The sequence below is a fragment of the Scyliorhinus canicula genome, chromosome 15, assembly GCF_902713615.1.
Source record: "Scyliorhinus canicula chromosome 15, sScyCan1.1, whole genome shotgun sequence".
Classification (NCBI taxonomy): domain Eukaryota; kingdom Metazoa; phylum Chordata; class Chondrichthyes; order Carcharhiniformes; family Scyliorhinidae; genus Scyliorhinus; species Scyliorhinus canicula.
Window position 1 is genome coordinate 57,080,525 of NC_052160.1, and position 24,562 is coordinate 57,105,086.

Here is a 24,562-nt window from a genome sequence, read left to right on the forward strand (position 1 = left end):
GGGACTTATCTATTTTCACCTTGTCCAGAATTGCCAACACTTCTACCCTACGCACCTCAATGCCATCTATTCTAATAGCCTGGGTCTCAGCATTCTCCTCCACAATATTATCTTTTTCTTGAGTGAATACTGATGAAAAGTATTCATTTAGTATCTCGCTTATCTCCTCAGCCTCCACACACAACTTCCCACCACTGTCCTTGACTGGCCCTACTCTTACCCTTGTCATTCTTTTATTCCTGACATACCTATAGAAAGCTTTTGGGTTTTCCTTGATCCTACCTGCCAAAGACTTCTCATGTCCCCTCCTTGCTCGTCTCAGCTCTCTCTTTAGATCCTTCCTCGCTTCCTTGTAACTATCAAGCGCCCCAACTGAAACTTCACGCCTCATCTTCACATAGGCCTCCTTCTTCCTCTTAACAAGAGATTCCACTTCTTTGGTAAACCACGGTTCCCTCGCTCGACCCCTTCCTCCCTGCCTGACTGGTACGTACTTATCAAGAACATGCAATAGCTGTTCCTTGAACAAGCTCCACATATCCAGTGTGCCCAACCCTTGCAGCCTACTTCTCCAACCTACACATCCTAAGTCATGCCTAATGGCATCATAATTGCTCTTCCCCCAGCTATAACTCTTGCCCTGCGGGGTATACTTATCCCTTTCCATCACTAACGTAAAGGTCACCGAATTGTGGTCACTGTTTCCAAAGTGCTCACCTACCTCCAGATCTAACACCTGGCCTGGTTCATTACCCAAAACCAAATCCAATGTGGCCTCGCCTCTTGTTGGCCTGTCAACATATTGTGTCAGGAAACCCTCCTGCACACATTGTACAAAGAACGACCCATCTAATGTACTCGAACTATATATTTTCCAGTCAATATTTGGAAAGTTAAAGTCTCCCATAACAACTATCCTGTTACTTTCGCTCTTTTCCAGAATCATCTTCGCCATCCTTTCCTCTACATCCCTAGAACTATTAGGTGGCCTATAGAAAACTCCCAACAGGGTGACCTCTCCTTTCCTGTTTCTAACCTCAGCCCATACTACCTTGGAAGAAGAGTCCCCATCTAGCATCCTTTCCGCCACCGTAATACTGTCCTTGACTAGCAGCGCCACACCTCCCCCTCTTTTTCCCCCTTTTCTGAGCTTATTAAAACACCTAAACCCCGGAACCTGCAACAACCATTCCTGTCGCTGCTCTATGTCTCTGAAATGGCCACAACATCGAAGTCCCAGGTACCAACCCATGCTGCCAGTTCCACTACCTTATTTCGTATACTCCTGGCATTGAAGTAGACACACTTCAAACCACCTACCTGAACACTGGCACCCTCCTGCGAAGTCAAATCTGTGCTCCTGACCTCTATACTTTCAATCTCCCGTACCCCAAAACTACAACCCAGGTTCCCAATAAATGGAATGAACGTGCCGGTGCCAGAGGAAGTCAATTAGACAGCAGCAGGAAACCTCACCCACCCGTCACCGCTGTACCAATGACCGCACCAGAGCACGGACACAGTTCATCGATGATGAGCTGGAGGAGGCCCATCTCCTTTTACCGCGTTTAGTCACCATAGGTCACGATCCGGATCAGCCGATTCGGATGGAACTTGATACCAGAGCCATGGTCTCTGTGATCAGCCGCTGCATGTACGACAAAATCTGCTCCAGGATAGACGCCTCAGCGTTGAAAGATACTCACGCCCGGCTCGCAACGTATATAGGAGAATCGTTGGAGATCGCTGGTATCTCAGAAGTTCACCGCCTTCCGTCAAAATGGATGATGCATCGGACTTGGGGTGGGTGGGGGGTGTTATAATCCTACAGGATGTCCAGGGATCTACAACACCAGAGTCCATGTGGCCTTACCTGAATACAATCTACCCAGGTGAGGGGGGGGGGCTAACTCCCCTTTGCCTAGGACTACTAGGCCATAATACCCGGCCCAGGTGTGAGCCGGCCGCAGGGAGACCCTTCGGGGAGTAGGAGGAGTGAGAAGGCTTTTTAAAAGGTGAGAAACTTGAGACTTGGGTATGCTTGTACAAGGAATGCAGAAAGTTAACATCCAGCATAGCATGAAATTAGGATGATAAATGTCATACTGGCCTTTTATTGCCAGGGGATTGAAATCCAAGAATAATAACGTCTTGTTACAATTATACAGGATTTCGGTGACTTACAAACTTCTGAAGGGGTTGAATAGGGTGGACATTGAGAGATTGATTTCCATTGGTTGGAGAATCTAATACACTGGTAAGAGGTCAATCATTTCAGACTGAGAGGAAGAGAAATTTCTTCACTGAAAGGACTGTGAATCTTTGGAATTCTCTACCCAAGAGCTTGATGATGCTCTATTGTTGAAGACATTTAAGGCTAGAATAGGCAGATTTTTTGTTCTCTCAGGGAGCTAAGGGATATGGGGGGGCCAATAGGAAAATGCAATTGAAGGTCAGGATCAGCTGCAATCGTATTGAATGGCGGAACAAGCTCGAGGGGCCACTCTTGGTCCTATTTCGTATGTTCTTATGTTTATGATACATATTCTGGTTCTTTGCAGCTCTGACTGACTCGGAGATTCTGGCACAGGCCATGACCTTTATCTTTGCCGGGTATGAGACATCCAGCAATACATTGTCATATGTGGCACACAATCTGGCAACACACCCGGACGTCCAGAAAAAACTGCAGCAGGAAATAGATGAAGCTTTTCCAAACAAAGTGAGTCCTTGAGAAAAAACAAAGAATTATTTTATGATATCCTGAAGTTCTTTATAGCTAATTTCTCATTTGTACTCGCTGTTATAATATAAAATTTAGACAGTGTGTGCACAGCAATGTGACAATGAGCGGATAAATATTGTGCCGAGAACACCTTGCTGTTCAAAATGCTGCCCCGAGCTATTTTCCATCAAACTGAGAGGGGCCTTCATTTAACGTTTCCTCTGAAAGTTCTCAGTATTGCATATTGTCATCTTTTATATTCCTTCAATGGGAAGTGGGTGTTGTTGGCCAGGGAAGCAATTTTTGTCCAACTTTAATTACCCTTGAACTGAGTGGCTTGCAGATCCATTTCAGAGGGCAGTTAAGAGACCATCACATTGTTGCAGGTCTGGAGTTTCATGGAGGCCAGACCAGTTAAGAGTGGCACTTCACTAAAGGGTTACCTGGGTTATTGTATTCAATCATGGACTTAAAACCTGCTGACCGAGGTGCTAGCAGTGGGAAAATGGCTGCTGCTGAGAGAGCAGAGGTTTACACTGCATTCTCTGCTGGTTGTTGATGTCAAATCCATGGATCCTCTTCATTTAATTCCGCTTTTCAGTTCCAGAAGGTTCCACCCAACATCCACTGCTGTTATTTTGTTTTTTTTCTCAACAAGCCTCCAATTTAGATCTCCCCGCGTCATTCTTTAATCATACACTCCACGCAAAAGACAGCAAATAGACAATCCAACATTCTGTGTTGCTCTATAATTGGCTTCTAGAAACTAGGAAATCGACATTCTTGCTAGAAAGCTGGTAGTTTCTTCCACATATGATCCTTTTTTTCTTCCTCTCGTGCTCACGCTCATCCTTCTCCTTCCCACCGTCCCAAAGACTCTTTTTCCCATCATGTAACTAACATCCTTAATATGTAAGAATATGCCTTTGTATATTCCTGCAGGTTTACATTTGGGTTTAAGCAACAACTCAATATTGAACCGTTCCATGAGTATGTGCCCCTGAGGGACAGCACGGTGGCGCAGTGGGTTAGCCCTGCAGCCTCACGCCGCTGAGGTCCCAGGTTCAATCCCGGTTCTGGGTCACTGTCCGTGTGGAGTTTGTACATTCTCCCCGTGTTTGCGTGGGTTTCGCCCCCACAACCGAAAGATGTACAGGCTAGGTGGATTGAACGCGCTAAATTGCCCTTAATTAGAAGAAATGAATTGGGTACCCTAAAAATTTATTTAAAAAAAAAAAAGAGTATGTGCTCTTGTTCAATATTAAAGTTGTGTCAGTTATTTCAGTTGCTTATATTGAAGTGTGTTACATCAACAGTCGGAATAAAATCCAAATTTTTTATCTGTTTTCCGGGATACAATCTGCCGTTGTTTCCAATTTTGACATGTCAGCTACTACCTCCACTGTGGACTTGGATATGAAAGAAAAATCTCCCTTTCCAATTATTATTTTAAGACATGTTCCTAAAATATAACTCTCCTATTCCTGCACCTCCTTTAGTGTCCAGCTCTAACCTACACCATCCTCATGACTTGAATAGTCTAATGTTCCTGACCCCCTAATTCCTTCGTATCCATCTCTTTTGCATCATTGATCAGCAATCTGTGAGAAGACGCAAGTTTAAAGAAGCTTGGATTTGATCAGTGTCCATACTGCATTTTAATCAACTTGTCTTGGTCCTTGTTTTGGTTCAGATGATTTGAACGTGGTTGAGTAACATTTGCATCAACATTTCTGACCCAAATAGATGTAGCATAAATTAATTTGCTGATGTGTTGAGCCTAATCTGCACAGTGCCCATTATGCCTACCCTATTCCCCATATTGATTATCATTGACTTCAATACATTTAATATTTTCTGTGTTCTGTGCTCCAGTTATCCTGCATAATATATTTACAGAACAGAAACAGGCTATTGAGCCCAACAAGTCTGTGTTAGTATTCATGCTTCACCTCAGCTGCTTCCTACCTTCCATTCATCAACAAATCCTTTGTTTCTCTCCCTGTTTGGAGGGCATTAGCTCTGAGGAGCGGTTGAATAAACTCGGTTTGTTCTCACTGGAACGACGGAATTTGAGGGGCGACCTGATAGAGGTCTGCAAAATTATGAGGGGCATAGACAGAGTGGATAGTCAGAGACTTTTTCCCAGGGTAGAGGGGTCAATTACTAGGGGGCATAGGTTTAAGGTGCGAGGGGCAAGGTTTAGAGGAGATGTACGAGGCAAGTTTTTTTACACAGAGGGTAGTGGGTGCTTGGAACTCGCTGCCGGAAAAGATGGTGGAAGCAGAGACGATAGTGACATTTAAGGGGTATCTTGACAAATACATGAATAGGATGGGAATAGAGGGATACGGACCCAGGAAGTGTAGAAAGTTTTAGTTTAGACGGGCAGCATGGTTGGCACAGGCTTGGAGGGCTGAAGGGCCTGTTCCTGTGCTGTACTTTTCTTTGTTCTTTCTTTTTCTCTTGTGTATTTATCTACATTTCTGTCTCAACCACTCCTTGTGGTAAAGAGTTCCACATTCTAAGTATTCTTTAGATAAAGAATTTCTTCTTGAATTTGTTATTAGACTTTTTAATCATGATCTTATCTATGATCTCTCCAAGTGGAAATACTGGCGGGTTTTCAGGTGCCGCAGCCGGCGAGCAACAAAAATGTCCATTGAATTTGACGGGACTGCAACATCCTGCTGGCAGCCAATGGCGAGCTGCCTTTGCTGCCAGAAAACCCCTGCGGGGAGGGCTGGAGAAATCCAGCCATCACCTCCGATTACAAAATAATACATTGGGCCATAATGTTGGAGCCCCAGGTTAGTGGACCTGGGGGATACCACTAAAATGCACTGCCGAGCCCCACCTGGAAATTCCCAGGTAAGGATTACATTGCACTTACCTGGGAAGTTTAAGCTTGCATTTGGACAATAATCCTAGACTGGGAACCCATGGTCCCTGCCACTTCAAGACCTGACTCCTGAACTTTATCCTCCACCGTCCCCCCTACCTCTCAGGTCTAACCTCAGACCCCCACCTTCAGGCCGGTCACCGATCTTCCCACCTTGCTGTTTACACTTCTGGCTTGTCAAAGACCTTTTTTAGACTTATTTGGACCTTTAAACTTACCTGGTTTAGGACAACGAAATTACAAGCTTCCTCGCTAGTGGGTGGAGGCCCGCCCAGCTGGGGCTGGTAAACTCTCCCCTTAATATCTGGATCAGACTGGGACCGGCACTTCCAGTTGTCCCGACTCGGGCCTTGAGTTTTAAGCTGTGTTGCAGCATTTATTTTACGTTAACTAACTAAATGTTATTCACCGTACCTTCTCGGGCCTCCTGAGCTTATCTGATGGGATTTCCTGGTGAGTAATTCTGAGTGGAGTGACAATCCAACACAATTGCTACTCCATTGGAAGTTGTGCCAATATTTCTCTTGCTCTGTGACAAAATATTTAACAAATGCAGTGTTCAGTTATTGAAAATGTTTCTCTTGTGTGTAGGCTTCTCCCACCTATGATGGGGTGATGCAGTTGGAGTATATGGAAATGGTGATATCTGAAACCTTGCGGCTGTTCCCTCCTGCACCACGTATTGAGAGAATGTGCAAGAAAGATGTCCAGCTCAATGGGCTAACTGTTCCAAAGGGGATGGTGATTGTGATTCCTGCCTATGTCATGCACCATGATCCAGCATACTGGCCAGAGCCTGAGGAGTTCAGACCTGAACGGTACGTGATAATGACTTGTGTTTCCCCCACCCCCACCATGGTCTATGGCCTTTGCTGCTATATATTGGGCTTCATCTTCCTTGGCACCTCCCATGTCAGTGGAAGTTGTAATCTAAACCACGTTGAGGTGTAAGGGAAACCAATACTGGGGTTAAGCAAAGAAGTGTTATTTGCTGATTCCAGTGGAGTCTGGGTCATGGTGAAAAGTGGTGGAGGAAGCTGGTCAATTCAACCTTTATGAAAGCTAACCTTCCAGATATACATAAGATAGTTAAGGGAATGGAAAAAGCAAACCCCAGTGTTAATTTATTTAATGAAGGGAGAATCAAATCGTAAATTTAGGGTTAATGTCAGGAAATGATTACTTACACAGTGATCAATATATGCAATAGAATTCTTGAAGATTATTAGAGACTTAAAATCTCTGGGCCCTTTTAAAAACAAATTGGAATCTGAAATCGGAGTGAGTTTAGGATCTTGCCAAGTAGATGGATTGTGATGGGTCAAATGGCCCTTTCATTCCAAACTGTCTAAGGGGCTTATAAAACAAATCTTTCATGACCCAAGCAGAGACTTGAATTCCTATGCACAACCTTCTTTCACCATACTGACGGAGGACACCTCGGAGGGTTCATGCAGCAAGGCAATATGGGGTAGAGCTCAGGAATAGGAAGGGTACCGTCACAATGTTGGGGGTTTACTACAGGCCTCCCAACATCCAGCAGAAGATAGAGGAGCCGATATGTAGACAGATTTTGCAAAATAACAGGGTTGTTGTGGCGGGTGATCTTAACTTCCGCCTATATTGAATGGGACTCACTTAGTGTTAGAGTTTGGACATGGGTCAGAATTTGCAAGGAGCATCGAGGAGGGTTTCTTGAAACAACATGTAAATAGTCGGGGCCTGGACCTGGACCTGGTATTGGGGAATGAGCCCAGCAAGGGGATCAAAGTTTCAGTAGGGGAGCATTTTGGGAAAAGTGACCATAATTCCATATGTTTTAAGGTACTTGTGGATAAGAAAAAGAGCAGTCCTCGGTGACGGTGCTAAATTGGGGGAAGACTAATTACAACAATATTAGGCAGGAACTAAAGAATTTAGATTGGGGGGCGGCTGTCTGAGGGTAAATGAACTCCTGACATCTGGGAGTCTTTCAAATGACAGTTGATTAGAATTCAGGACTGGCATGTTCCTGTGAAGGTGAAGGATAAGTATGGCGAGTTCCGGGAACCTTGGAAAAAAAAGGAAAGTTTATGGCAAGTTTATGGGGTGGCACAGTGGTTAGCACTGCTGCCTCATGGCGCTGAGGACCCGGGTTCGGTCCCGGCCCTGGGTCACTGTCCGCGTGGAGTTTGCAAATTCTCAACATGTCTGCGTGGGTTTCACCCGCACAACCCGCGATGTGCAGCTTGGGTGGATTGGCCACGCTAAATTGCCCATTAGCTGGAAAAAATAGAATTGGGTACTCTAAATTTATTTTTTTTAAAGTGTGGCAAGTTTCGGAAACCTTGGATAACGAGGGATATTGTGAGCCTAATCAAAAAGAAAAAGGAAGCATTTGTAAGGTCTACAAGGCTGAGAACAGATGAAACCCTTGAAGAATATAAAGAAAATAGGAAGGAACTTAAGCAAGGAATTAGGAGGACTAAAGGCGATCATGAAAAGTTATTGTCAGATTAAGGAGAACGCCAAGGCATTTTATACACATATAAAGGGCAAGAGGGTAGCCAGGGAAAGGGTTGACCCACTCGAGGACAGCGGAGGGAATCTGTGCGTAGAGTCAGAGGAAAGGGGCGAGGTTCTAAATTAATATTTTGCATCAGAATTCACCAAAGAGAAGGTCTTAGTGGATGATAGACCTAGGGAAGGGTGTCTTAAAAAGCATTAAGGTGACTTTCAGTGGTGGCGGTGTGCTGAATAGTCACACGAAAGGTGGCTCTCCCTTGGAACTTCAATTAAGGCCCTTTTAACCTGTAAAACAGACACCAAAGTAACCAAAACAAAACACACTTACCTCAACTAACAACCACTCGAGGAAAGCCCTCAAACCAGCCACAGAACTTGTAACATCAGCAACGGTCAGGAGAGGAAAATCCAGACCTCAGCCACCTGGAGCGGACCACGATGGATCGCCAATGTGAACGCTGGCCTACTCACTGACAGGGCAGTGGATGGAGCTCCTTACACAAGGTCACCAAAAATACAGGGATCCATCAAGGAGGACCACATATTGGCCATGAGGTCGGCCATAGAAATCGTGTTGCCTCCTTCAAAGAGGCACTGGAAAGAACGGAGCAGAGACTGGAGACCCAGGAGACGACAGTGCGGGAATTGGAGAAAGCCTCCACAGACTGGAGTGAGCATATCGCCTCACTCGAGACGTGAAGTTGCAAGGTTGGTGACGACCCAGCGAGTGCTCAAGGAGAAGGTGAAATTTCAGGAGAACGGGCTCGCTCCAAAACCTAAGGGTGGCACAGTGGTTAGCAAAGTTGTCTCACAAAGTCAGGGACCCGGGTTCAATTCCGGCCTCCGGTGACTGTGTGGAGTTTGCACTTTCTCCCCATGTCTGAGGAAACTGGGTGCTCCACGTACAATCCACATCTTTGGGGCCGACATGGCCAAGCGCCAGGCTGTGGTCAATGGGGCCAAGGCAGTTTTATTCAAGAACAAGGTTAGGTTCGGAATGCTGTACCCGGCAAGACTCTGGGTTACAAGGAAACAGGGGACATAATTTAATATGCCGGAGGATGCAGCCAAGTTCATCCAAAAAAACGGGCTGGGAAGACAGCAATAGCGGATATATACGGAGCATTAATAATGTTTCTTCACAGGCGGCACGATGGCTCAGTAGTTCGCACTGCTGCCTACGGCGCTGAGGACCCAGGTTCGATCCCGGCCCCGGGTCACTGTCTATGTGACGTTTGCACATTCTCCCCGTGCCTGCGTGGGTTTCACCCCCACAACCCCAAAGGTGAGGGTAGTGGGATTGGCCACGCTAAATTGCCCCTTAATTGGAAAAAAAGAATTGGGTACTCTAAATTTAGAAAGAAAAAAAAATCATGTTTCTCTGATCTCTAGACTGAACACTTGCATGGGATGGGGGACTGGGTGTGGAAAGGGGAGGGTAGAATGCTGGTTACAACAGGTCGCACATGGAGGCGACCAGACAAAGAAGACAATGGTGGCCATCTTGGATGGCCCACAAACAAAGGGAACCCCGGCATGTAGGGGGACGCCCATGTAGTAAGTATGGGTGACCTTGCGGGGGAGAGAGGGAGGCAGAACCCCGCCCACCCCCCTATCAGAATAGACGCCTGGAACGTGAGCAGACTTAATGGCCCAGTGAAAAGATGCAGAGTCTTTGCCCATCTGAAAAGCCTGAGGGCCGTGTTGTGCCTCTGCTCTCCACAGCTTATGGATGCAGACGGAATTGAATACTCACCGTCAGATTGATTTACCTTTAAATACAGCTTTTATTATTTGTCTAAGACTCCACCAAGACTACAGCTATGTGTTTATTCAAACAGTTACGTAGCTTACAAGGCTGACTTGAATCAAGCATCTTCCCATTAGGGAGAGCTTAGCCAGGTACACTCTGAGGGACCGATGGGCTTTGAAAGTCAGGCCTGCACATACGACGGTTGAACCCAGGTTATCTTTGGTTACATCTTGGCGGTACTGTATTTTATACAGTTTAAGTTTAACAATCCGTCAAGCTTCAGATGTCATTCGAGCTTATCCTTCATGTTCCATAACCAAGGTTGCTATCAGTAATGCTATTGTCACTGGTTCTTATGAAATCCATTTTGTAAAAAAATGCATTTTTCGCTATTGCTTCTTTAAAGTTAGATGTTGTCCTCATTTACCATCATGCCTTTCGGCTCAGTGTTGGCAAGGGTCCCACTTAGCAGCCGGCATAGTCTTCCTTCAGGGGACACACCTGAGGGAGAAGGACTGACTGGGGGTAAGAAAAAGCTGGATAGCACAGACTTACCAAGTGTGCTACGTGCGAGGGGGCTGGCCATACTGTTTGTAAAAGGACGGCCTTTATACATTGAACATATAGTGCAGAAGGTGGCCATTCGGCCCATCGAGTCTGCACCTATCCACTTAAGCCCTCACTTCTACCCTATCCCCATAACCCAATAACCCCTCCTAACCTTTTTGGTTACTAAGGGCAATTTATCATGGCTAATCCACCTAACCTGCACATCTTTGGACTGTGGGAGGAAACCCACGCAGACACGGGGAAAACGTGCAAACTCCGCACAGCAGTGACCCAGTGGGGAATCAAATCTGGGACCCTGGCGCTGTGAAGCCACAGTGCTATCCACTTGTGCTACCGTGCTGCCTTATGGCGATGAATACAATGATGACCCAGAAGGGATGTTATGTAATGGTCAGCGGTGTCCTGGAAGGTGCACTGGTGGTGCTTGTGAATGTATATGCCCCCAACTGGGATGATGCTGACTTCATCAAAAAGACCTGTTGTTGAAAACTCACCACTATTCTTAGAATTCCCCCTATACCAAAAAGGGTAAATGGTGAACAGGGATTCTCACTCCCTGACTCCGATGCAGGCTTCGGTGGGTGCTATTCAGGTCAAACTATATTTTCAAATTATCCCCCGGTATAGCCCATACCTTCACCGAAAATTTCATCTACTTGCCACTTAGTAGCATCGATCCTGGGTCCTGCATTGCTAAGTAAGTAAAGCAGACTTGGGAATAACCACTGTTTCAGGTTAAATTAAGTTATTTTATTATTATATTTTTTTCTTTTAAAAGCTGCCATCACTTTCTTTACAGAAAGGTAAAAAGATCTTGCTCTGGATCCTTCTGGTTGGTTGAAGGGACCTTCAGGCCCAACTTGACAATCAATCTTCTTTAAAGTCTTTAGATGTATTCGCTGGTTAGCTCGGTTGCTATGTCTTGTCGATCCCATGTACTGAGCTATGAGAGCTGGCTCTGCTGGCAATCTCTGAGCTGACTCTGCCTCCTCTTTAAATTCTAGTCTTCCTTAGATGTATTAGCTGTTTTAGCTCGGCTGCTATGTCTTATCTTTCCCATGACCGAGCTAGTTGTAAGCTGACTCTACTCTCTTGTTCCTTCTCTCTGAGTTCTGGTTCTGGTAGCTCCTGCTCTGGTCTCTGGATTTATATTCTCTTTCTAACAGTTATTAAGTTTTTATGACCTTATTGTAGAGTAACTTATTTCACTTGAATTGTAAAAAGTATCTTTGATATAAACATTCTAATACAGTATTCATTTTGACATTACCTCACCTCTCAGGTCTCTGATTACATTGTTTCCTTTGTGATGTTCAAAGTTCCTTTGTGATATTCAAAAATGCTTTGATTTCAATAGAGGTGTGAATTTTGGTTTGGTTCCTGTCATTTCTATAGTTTTATTTTCTAATTGTGTCCTCAGCTCATAATTTTGACTTTGATTTTGGCTTTAAATTATGTTTCTCATAGACAGATAGTCTCCAATTTTCTTTAATTTACCTGATATCGGCAGAACTTCACACCTAGAATTGTCACCAAATTCAACTGAACCTCATCCTTTCCTTTCCAGCTGCTTACTAAGATAGTTAATTTCAATGAAGGTGTGAAACATTGCTTTTAGCTGTGTGCTAAAAATCCACTTGGTTATAACTTGAAAGGTCTGCCTGTTTTAAACATTTATCACCTAATTCAACTGAAACCTTCATCCATCCAGATGCTTACTAAGATAGTACTTTCAATGAAGGTGAGAGCCATTGTTTTTAGCTTCCTACAAAAATCCTGTTTTGTTTGCTAAGCCTACTTGACTAAGGCTATCTGCATTTTACAATCCTGCTCTTTGCAGCTGCTGTTAACCCTTCGTGGGATCTTTCCCTACATTCTCTCATGTTTCTGTCAGACCAGATATTGCCAGACTTCCATGTTTCAAATGACACATTTTTCCATATTTTCAATAACAGACCATGGCAGAAATCCCCAACCTAGACTCTCTCCAACTCATCATGGGGGGAGACTTCAACTGTGTACAGGACCCAAGGACAGACAAATCCAGCCCCAAATCAGGGAAACAATCGACGATGTTAAGGGAACTGAACGCCTTCATGGAGCAGATGGGTGGTAGACGCGTGGAGGTTCAGCCACCAGAGGAGAAGGAGTTCACCTTCTTCTCCCAAGTCTACAAAGTATACTTCCGCATCGACTTCTTTGTAGCAGGTACATCGGTGCTTCCAGGGGAGATGGGGGCGGTATACTCTTCAATAGTAATCTCCGATGCGTGGATGTAAGATTGGAGATAGGCCGGGCCCAGCATTCCTCATAAGAGGCTGGACACAGTCCTCCTCGCCGACAAGGTGTTCTGCAAGAGAATGTCACAAGCCACCGACAGGTATGTATCCTGCAACCAGAAAGGGGCAGTCGCACCCTCCCCATTCTTGGAGGTACTGAAGGCAGTGATAAGAAGGGAAATAGCATACAAGGCACGCAGGGATAGGAAAGAGAGGGTGGTTTGGCAACGGCTGATCAACTCCATATTGGAGGTGGATTGGCCCCGACCGTGGAACGATTGGTGGAGAGGAAGAAGTTACAACTGAACTCCACTGGAGAAGCAGTGCACCAACCCCGCCAGACACGGGGGACATTTTATGAACATGGAGACAAGGCCAGCTGCCTGCTGGCTCACCAGCTGAGAAAGCAGGCAGCCACAAGAGAGATAGCACAGGTGAAGAACAGGACAGGGGAACTAGTCACAGCATCAGATAAGATCGATGAAGTCTTTGCGACCATTTACTAGGAGCTGTACACCTCTGAGCCCCCGGAGGGGGACAGAAAGATGAGGCGGTTTCTTGACGGGCTGGACATACCAGCTGTGGGGGGCGGGTGCGAACACCGCTAGAACTGAGGGAAGTTGTGGACAGCATTAACTCCATGCAGTTGGGATTCCCGATGGACACCTATAAAATATTTGGCCTCGCACCTGTGGGAGATGTTCAGTGACTCGCTATTGAGAGGGACTCTGCAGTCCACACTGGCACAGGCATCGATATCACTGGATCCCTAAAAAAGACAAAGGTCCAACGGAGTGCGCGTCATACAGACCCATCTCACTCCTAAACATTGATGCCAAAATACTGGCACAGGCCCTGGCAAGGCAACTGGAGAGTTGCATGCCAGAGGTAGTTGTAGAAGATCAGACGAACATCAGACACCTGCTGAACGTGGTTATGGCCCCACCCGGGGAGGAGACACCAGAAGTGATCATCTCCTTAGATGCAGAGAAGGCCTTCTACAGAGTCAAATGGAGCTACTTCATGGCGGTGCTGGAACATTCTGGGTTTCGGCCAGGTTTCACCTCATGCGTGAAACTCCTGCGCAGCGCTCCCATGGCGAACATATGGATGAACACCACCAGCTCTGAATACGTCCGGCTGCACAGAGGCACGGGACAGGGATACCCACTGTCCCCACTGCAATTGAACCACCGGTGGCCACACTGAGAATGTGGAATCATCTCGGGCACCACTTTGAGCTGGTCGCAATGTCCACCGTGGCCCCTATCTGCAAGAACCATAGGTTTACTGCTGTGACGATAGATACCTCCTTTAAAAGGTGGAGACAGTACAAAGGAACACTGAAGGTTGGGGACCTACATGTAGACTGCAAGGTAGTGATACTGGGCAAACTGACAGACAAGCTCCAGCTCCTGAAGGGGCACAAACTCCGATACATACAAATAAGGAACTTCCTCCGAAAAGAGACAGCAATGTTCCCCCAGCTGCCCGGACACTCCCTATTGGACAGGTGTCTAACCACAGGTGAGCTAGGGGACAGTAACTACGTTGAATTGTACAGACAACTACTGGAAGATGTACAGTCACTACTGGACAAGACACGGGAGAAGTGGGAGGAAGAGCTAGGCATAGACTTCTCCATGTTCCCCCCCCCCACACACACCAACCTCTTCCCCACTGCCCACTTCATGACCTTCTCAACATTCGCTGCCCAGTAATAATTCATCAGTTTCAGCAGTGCGAACACACCACTCCATCTGCCCCTCTCCAAAAACACCCTCCTGCATCGAGGTACTTTACCCACCCATATAAACTCCGAGATCATCCTATGTTTTGTGAAAAATTAAAAATGTTTTTTAAAATATATAAATAATCACAATACACAAGCCAACCGTGGCAACAGGTAACAAGCAGCCCCCACTCGTCTCACTGCCACCCCGCTGCCGACTGAATATTGCTTAAAGAAGTGGATAAACAGTTTCCACCTCAAGATGAACCCCTCCTCCACCCCTCGAATGGCGAACTTAATTTTTGCTCAATGCAGGAACTCAGCCAAATCGCTCACCCTCACCCCTGCTTTCGGCGTCTCTAAGCCACGCCAACCCAGCAAAATCCGTCTCCAGGTTATCGGGGAGGCAAAGGCCAAGATGTCAGCCTCTCTCCCCACCTATACTCCTGGACCTCCGACACACCAAATAGTGCCACCTCTGGACTCTAAGCTACCTCTACCCTCCCAAAATGTTTGACATTACGTCTGAAATTCCCTTCCAAAACCCCATAAACTCAACCACGCCCAAAACATATGCACATGATTCCTCCCCCCCACCCCACCTCTTATCGCTCTCCGCAAAGAGCACCATTTCCGCCTCCAATGCTCCCCTAACAACTCCACCACCTTCTGGAGTGTCAGACCTTGCACCTCCAGCCTCAGCTCCACTCTCTCGATAGCCTCTCTAAGCGGCTCCACTACCGTTGCCAGGTCTTCTGAGGCCTCCTGCCTTGCTGCTGGAACTTCACATTCAAGGGCTGCACGGTAGCACAGTGGTTAGCACAGTTGCTTCACAGCTGCAGGGTCCCAGGTTCGATTCTTGGCTTGGGCCACTTTTGCGGAGTCTGCACGTTCTCCCCGTGTCTGCGTGAGTTTCCTCCGGATGCTCCTGTTTCCTCCCACAGTCCAAAGATGTGCAGGTTAGGTGGATTGGCCATGATAAATTGCCCTAAGTGTCCAAAGAAAAAGGTTAGTTGGGGTTCCTGGGTTACGGGAATAGCGTGGAGGCGTGGGCTTAAGTAGGGTGCTCTTTCCAAGAGCCGGTGCAGACTTGATGGGCTGAATGGCCTCCTTCTGCACTGTAAATTCTATGAAAACGTCCACAAGCTGTTCGGTAGACCACTGAGCGAACAATAATGCCCCAGCACCCTCCACCATCTTTTCCTGTGTCACACCTTGAATAAACTTTCGCTCAAGCTGCTGCCTCTTATTTGTTACATTCCTCATCTTGTAAGCCTTAAATCGGCCCACCAATGGAGTACTTCACTTGCCCATTGCTCATGCACCTCACACCAGCAAACACCCCCTAAATCGGGTGGGAAAGACCGAGAAACTCCACCTCAAGCAGGAGCCACCAAATATGCAACCACTCATTCCATGGCTGCCACCTGAAGTCCCAAGGTAACTTATTGACCCTGCCAAAAAAGATTTGGGCACAAAAATTGGAAGGTTTTGGAAGACAAACAGAAACTTCAGTACCGCTGTCATTTTAACTGTCTCGACCCTCCCAGCCAACGACAATGGCAAACAATCCCACCTTTTCAAATCCTCCTTCACCCCCTCCTCCAATTTTGCCAAATTCACCTTGCGCAACAGGGCTCAATTATGCGCCACTCCTATCCCCAGGAATCAGAAACCCGCCCGGACCAGTCAAAATGGCAACTTCTCCAAATCTTTCGTCCCTCCCCATCTGCGCATTGACCGAGAATACCTTGCTTTTCCCCATGTTGAGCTTATACCCCAAGAATAAGCTGAACTCCCCCAATATCCCCATAATTCTATCGAAGGTCTCCACCAGGTTCGGAATTTACAGCAAAAGATCATCTGCATATTGGGAAACCGGATGCTCCATACTCCACTCGTGATAATCCTCCACCCTCATCCCCCAGCCAAGGCTCTAAGTGCCATCGTCAGAGGCTCAATTGCCAGAGCGAAAAGCAATGGGGACAGCGGACACCCCTGTCTAGTTTCCCATTGCAGACCAAAATACGCCAAGCCCACATTGTTCATACGAACACTCGCCGTGGAGGCCCTATACAGCAAACTAACCCAATCTACAAACCTCAGCCCAAACCTAAATCGTCCCAACACTTCAAACAAATATGCCCACTCAACCCGGTCAAACACTTTCTCCTCCTACATAGACACTATCACCTCCGTTTCCTGGCCTTCCGGGGGCATCATGACCACATTCAACAGGCTTCTAATATTCGTCGACAGCTGCCACCCCTTCACGAACCCTGTTTGTTCCTCACCTATGATCCCCGGTACACAGATCTCTCTATGCATTGCCAGCACCTTCGCCAACAACTTTGCATCCACATTTAGTAATGATATCAGGTAGCACGTGCTACATTCCTCTGGATCCTTATCCTTTTTTTAAATGAGTGAAATTGAAGCCTGAGATAACATGAGTGGCAGCTCCCATTTCCTGGCCGACACATTATACATCTCAAATAATTGGGGTCCCAATTTCATGTCAAACTTTTTATAGAACCCTGCTGGGAGCCCGTCCAGGCCCGGGGCCTTCCCGGACTGCATCGACCCCCTTCCCCCAGCCTGTTCAGGGCGACCAACCGTTGCACCTTTCCTTCCTAGACCACTGGGAACTCCAGTCTGACCAATAATCGCCTCATGCCTTTGTCCCCCACTGGAGGCTCCGAGCTGTACGGCCCATGGTAAAGGACTCAAAATACCCCGTTTATCTCCGCCGACTCCATAACCGACTTGCATCCCAAATCTTTCATATGACCAATTTCCCTTGCTGCCAGCTGCCACCTCAATTGATGCGCAAGCATCCTGCTGGCCTGGCCCCCATGTTCATTCATCAACCTCCTGACCCGATGCAGCTGCCCCACTGCCTTTCCTGTAGACATGAGCTCAAATTGTATCTGGAGCTCCTTCCTCTCCTTTAGCAATGCATCCTCAGGAGGGCGCTGAGTATTCCAATCCACCTCCAGAATGGCCTCCACTAGTCTTTGTCTTTCTAGCTGCTCCCCCTTCTCTTAACGCACCCAGATCAAAATAAACTCCCCCCCTGATCACAGCCTTCAGCACTTGCCACACTACGGAAGCAGAGTGTCTGTCCTATTTAGCTCCATGTAATTTTGTATAGACGCCCCTATCCTTTCACAGACACTCATCAGAAAAAAAGCCCACATGTAACCTCCACTGTGGCAGCTGGAAATCCCCTTTCCATGCGCAAGTCCACCAGGTGCGGCATGTGATCTGAAACCATGATCGCCGAATATTCCATCCCAACCACCCCGCCAGCATCCTCTTATCCAGCCCGAGGAAATAAATCTGGAAATACACCCGGTGAACATGCGAAAAGAACGAGAATTCTTCCAGCCTCTAAAACCACAGGTCCACCCCTCCCATTCACTCCATAAATTGCAACAACTTCCTCGACATCAATACCTTAAGAGAGTTAGCACACAACCGATCTACCTTCTTTCCTCAACCTCGTTTGATCTACAACTTTTAAATTAATCTCTTGCATGAACACCACGTCTGCTTTCAAGCTCTAAGTGCACAAACCCCTTCAGGTTCCTGATGATCAGCCTGGCTGGAGGGCTGCAGAATTTTTCCCTATTTCAGCACACCTCTCCCCCCCACCACCACCACCACATTCTGTGCCGCATTCTGCCCCTCCAGCCTCAGCTCCACTCGATCTAGGGCAGCCCAGATCAATTCTGCCACCCTAGCCAAGTCTTCTGAGGCCTCCTTCCGCTGCTGCTGGAATTTAGCCGTTAAAGGTTTCGCTAATTGCTCCGTTGACCATTGTGTGGGCACCAACGTCGCTGAGCTCTTCCCCATCTTTTCATCTGTCGCACCTCGCGAGTCCTCCTGGTCTAACTGTTACCTTTATTGTTTAAGCCCTCCACATTTGGTAGGGCTTAGACACTTCCCTGCTGAAGGAGACTCACTGGCTCTCACTGTCCCTTCGTTTTCCACCAACGTAACGCCCCATCAACTGGCGAAAAGGACCAAATATCCAACCTCTGGCAGGAGCCACCTAATGTGCGAACTCCCCGCGAGTCCAGCCCTTAATATGTTTTAATACCAGGAGGCAACACATATAAAATTAATACGCATGATTGTAGTAATCGACCACTGGGGGCCCAAAGTTATGGGGCCCGGATCCTCCGCTTTACTGGCAGCGCACTCACGCCCACTGATTTTGCGACGGCGTAAGGATGCCCACAATGGGAAACCCCATTGACTGGCTGCCGGGATGGAGGATCCCACTGCCGTGGGGGTGCGCTGCACCAGAAAATGGTGCGGAGGAATGAAGAAACCCGCCTGTTACCTTTGTGTGTGTGTGTGTGTGTGTGTGTGTGTGTATATATACCTGTGTGTCTTTCTAATGATTTTTCCTTATTTTTTTCTTCATATACCCACTGTGTAGATATCTCTTTATAACTGAGTGATATTCCTTGCAATGTTATCATAATCGCAAAACCAATAAAAAATACTTTTTTGAAAAAAGCATAAAGGTAGTTTTTTCTTTCTTAATAAATTTAGAATACCCAATTCATTTTTTTCCAATTAAGCACAATTTAGCGTGGCAAATCCACCTACCCTGCACATCTTTAGGGTTGTGGGGGTGAAACCCACGCAAACACGGGGAGAATGTGCGAACTCCACACGGACAGTGACCCAGAGCCGGGATCGAACCTGGGACCTCGGCGCCGTGAGGCCGCAATGCTAACCCACTGTGCCGCCATAGCATTAAGGTAGTTAAGTCCCGGACTTCCGGTTGCGGCTATGCCTAGGTAGGTCGCACGGTCGGCAGCTCCCGCCGACAGCGGACTTTTGCGCCCTTTTATGGAGCTCCAGCGGCACTTGGACAATGATTCCCAGTGTGGGAAGGAAACAGTGAGGGTCCCCCCAATGCTGTATGGAGTGGACCAGGAGTGGGGAGGTCAAAAAAGCGGCTTTGGAGAAGAGAGGAGAACGGGCCCGTAAAAACAAGATGGCGGCCGGCAGGGATCAGGCAGCGTGGGCACAGTGTTCACGGGAGCAGCAGGAGTTTCTTAGGATCTGCTTCACCGAGTTAAAGGCGGAGTTGTTGGCCCCTATGAAGGCTTCTATTGAAAGGTTGGTGGAGACCCAGAAGATGCAGGGGACGGCAATTAAGGAGGTGCAGCAAAAGGCCTCTGACAACGAGGATGAGATTTTGGGCCCGACGGTTAGAGTGGAGGCGCACGAGGCTCCGCACAAAAGATGGCAGGAGAAGCTGGAAGACCTTGAAAATAGGTCGAGGAGGCAGAACCTGCAGATTCTGGATCCCCCTGAAGGCGTGGAGGGGTCGGATGCGGGTGCGTATGTGACTATGATGCTGGGAATGCTGATGGGCAAGGGGGCCTTCCCGTGGCCCCTGGAGCTAGATGGGGCGCACAGTGTCCTGGCAAGGGGGCCTAGGGTGAACGAGCCGCCAAGAGCTCTTGTGGTAAGATTCCACCGCTTCACCAATAAGGAGTGTGTCCTGCGATGGGCGAAGAAGGAGCGGAGTAGCAGGTGGAAGAACTGCGAGATCCGTATTTACCAGGACTGGGGTGCAGAGCTGGCCAAGAGGTGTGCGGGATTCAACCGGGCCAAGGCAGTCCACCACAGCAAAGGGGTGAAGTTCGGGCTGCGACAACCAGCGAGGCTGTGGGTTAGTTACCAAGACCGGCACCATTATTTCGATACACTGGATGAGGCGTGGACTTTTATTAAGAACGAGAAACTGGACTCTAACTAATGGACTGCTGTATGTTGTTCGGGCACCCCGGTTGGGGGGTGGGGTGTTATGTTGGTTCTACCCCGTGTTTTCTTTTTTTTGTTGTCCCTTTTGTTCTGGGCCCTCGAGGTTCTGGGCCGGGTTGCAGTTGGTGAAGAGCTGCATCACAGGTGGCGGGGACAGGTCAGACAACGGGAGCAGTTGGCATGGTGGGGAGGAGTTGCTCAACGTTACGGATAGCACCTGAAGTTTGTTTGTTTGACTGAGTTTGTTTTTTCTCTTGACACACGGGAAGAATAGGGGAGCCTCCGGCTGGGGGGCTGGGAGGCGCGGGCACGTGGCTGGCCTAAAAAAGGGGATGGCTAGTCGGGTGGGGGGGGGGGGGGGTGATTAACCCTCCGACCAGGCTGATCACGTGGAATGTGAGGGGCCTGGTCAAGAGGGCCCGTGTGTTTTCACACTTAAGGGGGCTAAAGGCAGAAGTAGCCATGCTACAAGAAGCGCATCTGAAGCTCGCTGATCAAACTAGGCTGAGGAAGGGATGGGTGGGACAGGTCTTTCACTCAGTGCTGGATGCGAAGACCAGGGGGGGATCGCAATCTTGGTGAGCAAGCGGATGGCATTTGAGGCGGGGGGTATTGTGGCGGATAAAGGGGGTAGATATATTATGGTGAGTGGCAGGCTGCAAGGGGCCCAGGTGGTGCTAGTGAATGTGTATGCCCTGAACTGGGAAGATGCAAGGTTTCTGAAGCGAATGTTGAGCAGGATTCCGGATCTGGAGCCCAGCAGTCTGCTAATGGGGGGGGGGGACTTCAATATGGTCCTGGACCCGGCACTGGACCGATCTAGGTCTAGATTGGGTAAGAGGCTGACAGTGGCCAAGGTCCTGAAGGGGTTCCTGGACCAGATGGGGGGGGGAGTGGACCCGTGGAGATTCGCTCGGCCAAAGACGAAGCAGTTTTCTTTCTTCTGCCATGTCCACAAGGTGTACTCGCGGGTTGATTTTTTCGTGGTGAGCAGGATGCTAATCCCGAGAGTGGAGGGGTTAGAGTATTCAGCCATTGCGATCTCGGACCATGCCCCGCACTGGGTGGAGTTGAGGCTGGAGGCGGAGAGAGGCCAACGCCCTCTGTGGAGACTGGTCGGGAAATTATTGGAAAAGGTTCTTTGAGACAGGATTTACATACATTTGGAAACAAATGAATTTATTATCGATCGGCAGCATGGTTTTGTGAAGGAAGGTTGTGTCTCACTAAGTTGATCGAGTTTTTTGAGAAAGTGAAGAAGATGACTGATGAAGTAAGTGCAGTGGATGTTGTCTACATGAACTGTTGTTCAAACTCTCCACACTGATAAATTTAAACTATCAGCAAATTTGACTGATTTATTTTATTTGTTTTGTCTTTATCAATATAACTAGGTTTAGTAAAGAGAATCGAGAGTCTCGGGATCCAAATATTTACCTGCCATTTGGCATGGGCCCTCGGAACTGCATCGGGATGAGATTTGCCCAACTTATAATGAAGATGGCACTGGCTTCATTCTTGCAGCACTTGACCCTCGTGCCATGCAAGGAGACACAGGTGAGAATTTTAGAATTTCAAAATTGTCTGAAGGTGTGAATGAATGTTATGAAGTTGCATTAAACATAGAAACATTGAAAATGGGAGGAGGAGTAGCATATTTGGTTCTTCGAGCCTGCTTCACCATTCATTATGATTGTGGCTGATCATCCAACTTGGTACCTGTTCCCACTTTCCCCCAATAACCTGTTGATCCCTTTAGCCCCAAGTGCAATTTCTGACACCTTCTTGAAAACATGCAATGTTTTGACCTCAACTGCTTTCTGTGGTAGAGAAGTCCTCAGGTTCACCACTCAGGGTGAAGGAATTTCTCCTCCTCTCAGTCCTAAATGATCTACCCTGTATCCTCAGATTGTGACACCTAGCCTGGACTCCCCCACCATCACAGACATCCTTCTTGCATCTACCTTGTCTAGCCCTGTTAGAATTTTAATAAGTTTATATGAGATTCCCCCTTCATTCTTCTAGGCTCCAGGTGAATATAATCCTAACCAACTCGATCTCTCCTCGTACGTCAGTCCCACCATCCCAGGAATCAGTCTGATAAACCTTTGCAGTACTCCCTCTATAGCAAGAAGGTTACAGCACAGGAACAAACCTTTCGGCCCATCAAGCCTGCGCCGATCCAGATTCCCTATTTAACCTACTACCTATTGCCCAAATGATCTGTATTCCTCCATTCCCCGCTTGTTCGTGGGTCCATCAGATACATCTTAAACGTTGCTATCATGCCTTCCTCCATTGGCAAAGCGTTACAGGCACCCAACAGCCTTTGCGTGAAAAACTTTCACCGCACATCTCCCTTAAACATTCCCCCTCTCACCTTGAACCTGTGGCCCCTTGTAATTGAGTCTTCCACCCTGGGAAAGGTTTCTGACTATTCACCTCTCGTAATTTTGTAGACCTCAATCAGGTCTCCCTTCAGCCTCCGTCTTTCCAACTAAAACAATCCGAGTTTATTCAACCTCTCCTCATAGAGCTGGGCTGAGAAGTGGCAGATGGAGTTCAACCTTGATAAATGTGAAGTGATTCATTTTGGAAGGTCGAATTTGAATGCTTGAATACAGGGTTAAAGGCAGGATTCTTGGAAGTGTGGAGGAACAGAGCGATCTTGGGGTCCACGTACATAGATCCCTCAAAGGTTGCCACCCAGGTTGACAGGGTTGTTAAGAAGGTGTATGGTGTGTAGGCTTTCATTAACAGGGGGATTGAGTTTAGAGCCGCAAAGTTTTGCTGCAGCTTTATAAAACTCTAGTTAGACCATTGTGTCCAGTTCCGGTCGCCTCATTATAGGAAGGATGTGGATGCTTTGGAGAGGATACAGAGGAGATTTACCAGGATGCTGCCTGGACTGGAGTGCAAGGCTTATGAAGAAAGGTTGAGGGAGCTAGGGCTTTTCTCACTGGAGCGAAGAAGGCAGAGAGGTGACTTGATAGAGGTGTAGAAGGTGATGAGAGGCATGGATAGAGTGGATAGCCAGATATTTTTCCCCAGGGTGGAAATGGCTGTCACGAGGGGGACATAATTTTAAGGTGATTGGAGGAAGGTATAGGGGAGATGTCAGAGGTAGGTTCTTTACACAGAGAGTGGTGGGTGTGTGGAATGCACTGCCAGCAGAGGTGGTGGAGTCAGTCATTAGGGACATTTATGCGACTCTTACACAGGCACATGGACAGCAGTAAATTGAAGGGGTGTAGGTTAGGTTGATCTTTGATTAGGATAAATGGTCAGCACAACATCGTGGGATGACGGGCCTGTGCTGTGCTGTACTGTTCTATGTTCTATAGATAACACTCTCCAGACCAGGCAACATCCTAGTAAACCTTCTTTGCACTCTTTCCAAAGCATCCACATCTTTCTGGTAGTGTAGCGATCAGAACTGCATGCAATATTCCAAACATGGCCTAACTAAAGTTTTAAAGAACTGTAATATGACCTGCCAATTCTTGTACTCAATGCCCCGGCCGATGAAGGCAAGCATGCCATTTGCCTTCTTGACCACCTTATCTACCTGCATTGCCACTTTCATGGAACTATGGAACTGAACGCCCAGATCTCTCTGGATGTCAATGTTCCAAAACTCAACTCAATATTCCAGGTGTCGTCTCACCAAGGCCCAGTATAACTGCTGCACGACATCCCTACTCCTGTACTTAAATCCTCTTGCTATGAAGGTCAATATACCATTTGCCTTCTTCACTGCCCACTGCGTCTTTCATCGACTTTTGTACAAGGACACCCAGATCTCGTTGCACATTCCTCTCTCAATCTATTGCCATTCGGATAATCTGCCATGCTGCGTTTGCTACTAAAGTGGATAACCTCTCATTTATCCACATTATACTGCATCAGCCATGGATTTGCTCACTTACTCAACTTGTCCAAATCAACTTTGTATCCTCCTTATAGCTCGCCTTTCCACCCAGCTTTGTGCCATCTTCAAATTTGGAGACATTACATTTAGTTCCCTCATCTAAATTATTAATATACATTGTGAATAGCCAGGGTATTAGCACTGATGCCTGTGATGCTCCACCAATCATTGCCTGCCACTTGGAACAAGACTTGTTTTTTCCTACTCTTTGTTTCCTGTCTGGCAATTCGTTTTCTATCCATCTCAAAACCCTATCGCCAATCCCATGCACTTTAATTTAACACGCTAATCTCTTCGGTGGGACGTTGTCGAAAGCCTTCTGAATGTCCAAATAAGCAACATCCACTGACTCCCACTCATCAATTCCACTCG

At 47.4% G+C, this 24,562-nt stretch overlaps 1 protein-coding gene across 1 annotated transcript in view; it reads left to right on the top strand.

Moving 5' to 3' along the window:
* The window catches only part of LOC119978589 (cytochrome P450 3A30-like), a 107,436-nt gene that overhangs the window by 77,568 nt on the left and 5,306 nt on the right, over window positions 1–24,562 (top strand). The window contains exons 10-12 of the mRNA XM_038820354.1: window positions 2,562–2,722; window positions 6,219–6,445; window positions 21,654–21,816. Coding sequence (XP_038676282.1) covers window positions 2,562–2,722; window positions 6,219–6,445; window positions 21,654–21,816 — 551 coding nt within the window. The remainder of the gene's footprint in view (window positions 1–2,561; window positions 2,723–6,218; window positions 6,446–21,653; window positions 21,817–24,562) is intronic.